Raw genomic sequence first — 6,000 nt, 5'->3', positions numbered from 1 at the left:
GCGAGAGCAACACTCTATATTTTTAAATACAGAATCCCATTTCTGCAGTATATAAAATCTTTAATATGGAGTGTTTCCACCCCAAAGCCATGAGATTTGTATACCAACAAAAGCAATAGTCTTTGTAATATACTATGTTTTATCATTTGGATTAACCTGGGTTTTGGTTTACTGATCCAGCTTCAGAGGACTGAAGTGGAAGAAGTTCAAACATTCCACAGATTCTTCTTCCATCAGCTTTTAAAGCAATTGTGTCTCTCCCCAGCTTCTGTACTTTTTAATTAACAGAATCAACTCCAAAGAATCACTGCCGCCACAAATACGGTGCAAGTGCATTTGGGTTTGAACATAAACACTTATTATTTGTTGGTATACTGCTGCATCCATCATTTTCCAAAGTCTTAAATAATCATAAATAAGAAAATCTGTGCTATTCTTTGGTACATTTCTGTCTGCTTAAAACACAGCTGAACTTTTAAGTTGTACAAACAAAAAATTGCACTTTTATCTTCTAGAGAGTCTTGCTAGTCCGACAGACTTTCAGCTGAAGGATTCTTTATTATACTCAAACCTTGTCCCATAGGAGTTGCTGCTGTTGCTCAGTTTATGAAGTATCTTAGAGATTTTGCTTGGTCCACAACAGAAAACTCCAATGGTCTTCCTGTTAAAAAAAAAAAAAAAGAAAACAGTTATGACACTGCAAATAAACAGTAACTTCTAATGATAGACAGAATTGGATTCTGGCCTCACTGTATTATATGTAAGCCAACTATGTGTAGATTTTAAGGTGGGAACAGCTCACTAGGTCATGGAGTTAGTATTACTGAAGCCACCAGATCTCTCCCAAGTATCCCCACAACGAGCCTTATTACTTACTTGACTAAGACAACACTTAGAAAAAAGCACCTCATCTTAGTCTCAGGATACCAAGGGATGAAAAATTCCTACTTCCCGCTCTAATTTCTTTCACAATTTATCACTTTTTCTGTTAAAAATGTGTCTCACTGTAATGACTTCATTTGTGTAACTCGTGATTTACACCAGCAGGAGATCTAGTCACAAATGGTGATTCATTACACTAATGAAACCAGAGCACTACTAACCCATGATTATTTCTGGCAGCAGCAGAGTAATTTTACCGCTTTAGTTTCATATTAGCATGCAATCTTTCTTTAAACAGCTGTATCGGAAATTCTTATGAAATGCTAAACACAGAATATGATCCTTGTTCATCATCCACAGCTACCAGCCCAAGTTCATTAGTTAACCTGACTTTTTCATTCACACCACTCCACTGACAACAGCTCTTTGCTCTCTGTTCACCTTAAACACAGGCTGCCAAGTCAGACTCACAGTCATACAGCATCCACAACAGCAGGACTGAGCCGTTCATGATATTCATCATCTCCCTTTTTTTGAAAGATGAGGAGAAGGGAAATGAAGGAGAAGGGAAAGAGGATGTGGTGCTGCCTCTTCTATATCATGAAAAAAAAGAAAAAATAAAATAATTCTTCACCTTCCTGCTGAAATTGTGCCACTACAGAGAAAAACCTTAAAGATTTACTGAGATGGAGAGAGAGCACCCAAGAGGGAACATGGCTTTAACTACTGTGATCTACGGCACTCACCAAGAGGCTGGAGGCTTGAGTTCTGGTCCCTGCCTCCAGGACTGTTTCAGTATTTTATCCAGTAACTATGTAATATAAAAAATTCTGGCACATGCAGGATAATCAAAAGCACAGCTTAAAGCTGCCTGTGTATGTGTTTGGTGAGAGAAGGGAACTAATACATATAAGAAGACATCTTTGATGCATACCGTCAAGTGTATGTGCCTGATGCTACGCAGCACTTGAATAGCATGGCAGTCCGCGCCGTATCAGGGCACGGCAACACTGGCGTGGTACAACTGAGGACTCAAACATTAAAAAGCATCACAAAGTTACGCAGGTAATTGCAGTGGTGTTCTTGTGCAGGCACCTTACAATGCTGACTTTAATTGCCTTCAACTGCATCATCTCTCATAACAATCCATGGCAAATATTCATAACTCGTACTTTTCTCACCCTTATGTATATCTATTAAACTTTCCTATCCTGGCAGTACTCCTTTTAATGGTAAGGGGTGTTGTGTTGGTGGCTGGATTTGAAGAACTGATGAGAGCGCTATTGCTCGTTGCTCTCAAATAAGATTCCTCAGCATCTGCAGACTCCGAACACCCTCTAATCTGTGCACAGCGGAGAAAAAGGGTGCATGAGCTGCCAGCAAGAATCTGTCTTTTACTGTGTATTTAAGTGAGAAAATGAATGTTGGGGTTTTTTTCATTAGCCTAGTTAGTACAGACAACTGATAAATAAAACCCAAAGAGTTCACCCGTCTCTCTCCCTTTTATTACATATATATAGCCCCCAAAGCACAGACACGTCTAAGCAGCACATACTGCTCATGTATTCCCATCTCAGCAACATCCTTCCAAGGTAAACAGAATTTTTGGCTAGTAAACAGAATCACAGAAAGGTTCAATGATTTGCCTAAGGTCACACAACAGACCCCTGGCTAAAAAAGTCTCCTGAAACCCAGCCGAGCCACTGCCCCATGCGGTGAGCCAGAGGCTCTCCGACTTTCTTCCCAGGATACCCACCATCAGCATCTGTCCTGGACATCCCTCCACGAACCACCTACCTCCCGCAGTTCACGTCCCTCGTCCTCCCTCACCTCCGTCCCCCAATTCCCTGCTTGCAGACACCTTCCTCCCTGTCGCGCTCGGCTCCTGCCCCGTTGCTGTGACACCAGCAGGCAGCACCCTGCTACCCAGAGCAGCACGCTACTACCCGGAGCAGCACACTACTACCCGGAGCAGCACGCTACTACCCGGAGCTGCTGGGCTTTAATTGTCTATCACTTGTCTGGGTCAATTGCTCACCTTGTTGCTCAGATGAAATCAGGCAGCTAGGTAGTGCTGTGTCTGAAAATCTTTATAAATACCATTAACACGTTTACAATTAGGGAAAATGTGTTATAGGCCTTTCTTTGTAATGATTATAAACGTTAATATAGGATTTTACTCATTCGGAGCACTAAGCAAATAACTCCCCGGTGTTCCTATGGGATGACTAGGTCAGCACGTATTCTTACATCCATTTTATGAACAGCAGGAGGTGAGTGAGGGAGAGGTGAAATACTTTGCTACCTAGCAAGGACAGTCAGGACTTGAAATGTTCCAGTTTTAAATCCCACATTCATTCCTAGACAGAGGTTTGGCCTTTACAGTGCATGAGAAATGTATCATGGTGCTCCACGCCCTTCTCTCCTACAGATATTCATGTCTTTTTCTAGGTCAGTCTCCATCTGGAAAAAAGCACGTCCATTTGACCTAAGCAAAATGGACAAAGTGGGGCAGCCAAGGCACGGTCTAAGCTTTTCATCCAGGACACCACTGAACAGGGACAAGGCTGCTGCTCCATCCCCAAAAAGAGAGCACGAAAAACAAGACCAGTAATTTATTATATAAACTGTCCCAACGCCCGCCGTTGGGACTGCGGCTGTCATATAAAATATCAACAGTAGATGGCACGCGTCTGCTCCTCTTAATCCAGAAGCAAGACTCGGGAACCTGATGCTGGGTTGTCCCATGTCACACTCTGAAGGTCTGGCAAAGCTCAGACACTTACAAACGCACTTTGCTTATTTGGGACCCAAACAGCAACAACAGCAACAATTCACAAACCACAACCCAATCAGATGGTTAAACCGATGAGAGGTTGGCCAGCTGTGTGTTTATTTATGCAGGGCTTTTACTAAGATCACAAGAAAAAAAAGTGGAAAATATCTTGGCTGCCCATGAACAAGCCCAAGGGGATGACTGCAAATACATGTGAAAGCCTGAACGCTGGCCCCAGATGTTGCAAACAACTTGGTTGCCCTGTTTTGGGTTTTTTGGGGGGGGGTTGTTTTTTTTGGCCTCTGTATTGCAGCAGGGTCATTTAGGTGGAAAGTTACAGAGAAATAAGAACTGAAATAAAGCGAGTAGGAGACCAGGAAATTGTACTATAGAGAAATACTAAAGTTCCCTTCTCATCCAGGGAAATCGGAAGAATATTTACCTACAACATAGCTGAGTTACAGGTTGCACTACTGTCTATCATGTTACGTGTAACTACGCCTATAGATACAGACCTCTATCTATAAACCCTGATGAAGGGGTGATAAAGGGTGAGGAAGCCTACCTCTTAGCAAGCTGCAGGATAATCAAAAGAGTCAGAACATTATTTAGGTACTAAAAGACACCTTGCTTGGAAATGGTGGCACAATTTACGGACCTGATGTGAAAATGCAGAGGAAATGGTACTTGAAGTCTAATTAGGAGTAATGTGATGGAAAGCACAGAAAAAGCGAGGATGACTACTACTAATAGCTTCATCTATATTATGTGCACTTACAGCCTCGCAAGAAAGTGGCAGAAACCTCACCAATTTTGTATTTTAAAACTACATTCACACAGTTAAACAAAAAAGACATTAGAATGGAGCATAAAAGGTCAACAGTCCCCTACGCAGAGGACTCTGAGCCAGAGTCAACTTGCTTCTCTGACATCTCAATTTCCCCTTTCTTTCCCGTGGTTCTTCACTAAAACACCCTTCTCTAAGTGATGCTCATTTCCACAATGTGAGAATCCTACTAGGGATGTGCCTCTGTAGCAGCCTTTGGGGCGTCCTGGCAAGGGACCCTTGTCCACAACATCCTCCAGGACCTGAATCCAAGGTACATGTTGTCAGCGGCTTACACTGCCAACAGTGATACATACTGGCACTCGGTACTTCTCAAGAGCCAGGGCTCAGTGTCTCCTAGTCATATCCAGCCTCAGAAGAGAAGCGCCACTAAGCCATGGGCAGATATTCACTTGGCAAGTGCAACAGAGGACAAAAAGTTCTTGAGGGAAAGTTCTGGAGGTGACCATGAGAGCACCTCTCAACCTGGTGCACCCCATTACTATGAACAGCTACTGAGGGTGGTTTGCGCCCACCCCACTGACTTTGCCAGAAGTGAATTAGGGACAATTCACACAAACCCTTCTACCAGATCCGCTTTTGAGGCACAAAAACTGCCAGCGGCGGGTAAAATACTCAAGCAACAAAGCTGGATCTGGACAAAGATGTTCCATAGTCTAATTGCATGTCTTCTCTGGTTTACAACTGTCTTGTTTCAGACCACAGTATGTTTGCCTAGCACAGTAAAAAGGCATTGCCAGGTCTTAACAAAGAATAAAAAAGTGCCAGGAATTTCCAAAGACAATATCCTCTGAATAAAAACAATACGGGACAGTTGCATTCTTCCTTGTGCGTTTTGTTTGTAAACAAGCACTATAAATTAGGAAAATTATAGGAGAAGTCAACAATTTTTAAAAATGCAACTTTATATATAAAACCAGCATATGTTGCAAGCAAGATATTGCCACGGACAAAAACATATGCAATCTCTGTGCAGTGAGATGGAAATCTATTACTTTTATTTTCTGGGCCACTGAACATCCTAGCTGCATGAAAAGATGAACTGTTCTGAGTGTAAAAAAAAAAAAATGTTTCAGTTTGTGCAGGCTATCTCACACAGCAAAATATTAGCTAATTTCAACATCAGTAGCTTAAACATTACACTCTAAGATAAAACCTGAAAGTATTTTCATACAAACATAGCTATAAACAGATACTATCCCCAGCCTTCAAACTGTGGCATCCTTCAAGTGGACTGGTACTTACCGCCTGTTACACTTTGCAATTTCATCCAAAAGGAGTTTCCACCGAGGTCGTCCAAGCAAAAGCCTTGAGTTTAAGGCTTGATATTTTTCACCAATTATTTTCTGCAAGAAACAAAAAATTCCATTCTGCCTGATTTGCAAATTGCCTCATATCACCCAGGGCTCCCATTTCTGACACTGGCTGGCTTACCGTATCGCTGAGGTGTAAAACCTGAGCACAAGTATCAGACAGTTGTGATTAAAACTGCAGC

The 6,000-nt window shown here is 42.1% G+C and overlaps 1 protein-coding gene across 2 annotated transcripts in view; it reads right to left on the bottom strand.

Annotated features, from left to right (window-relative positions):
• Positions 1-540: 540 nt before the first annotated feature.
• Positions 541-6,000, bottom strand: part of NOX4 (NADPH oxidase 4) — a 107,765-nt gene continuing 102,305 nt past the window's right edge. For both annotated transcript variants that reach the window (XM_049823458.1, XM_049823459.1), the window contains 2 exons: positions 5,751-5,851; positions 541-661 (listed from right to left, as the gene is read on the bottom strand). In XM_049823458.1, coding sequence (XP_049679415.1) covers positions 541-661; positions 5,751-5,851 — 222 coding nt within the window. The remainder of the gene's footprint in view (positions 662-5,750; positions 5,852-6,000) is intronic.

The sequence above is a fragment of the Accipiter gentilis genome, chromosome 19 (genome assembly GCF_929443795.1).
Source record: "Accipiter gentilis chromosome 19, bAccGen1.1, whole genome shotgun sequence".
Taxonomy (NCBI): Eukaryota; Metazoa; Chordata; class Aves; order Accipitriformes; family Accipitridae; genus Astur; species Astur gentilis.
The sequence above is the reverse complement of the archived record's forward strand: the minus strand, read 5'-3'. Positions and strand labels throughout refer to the sequence as shown.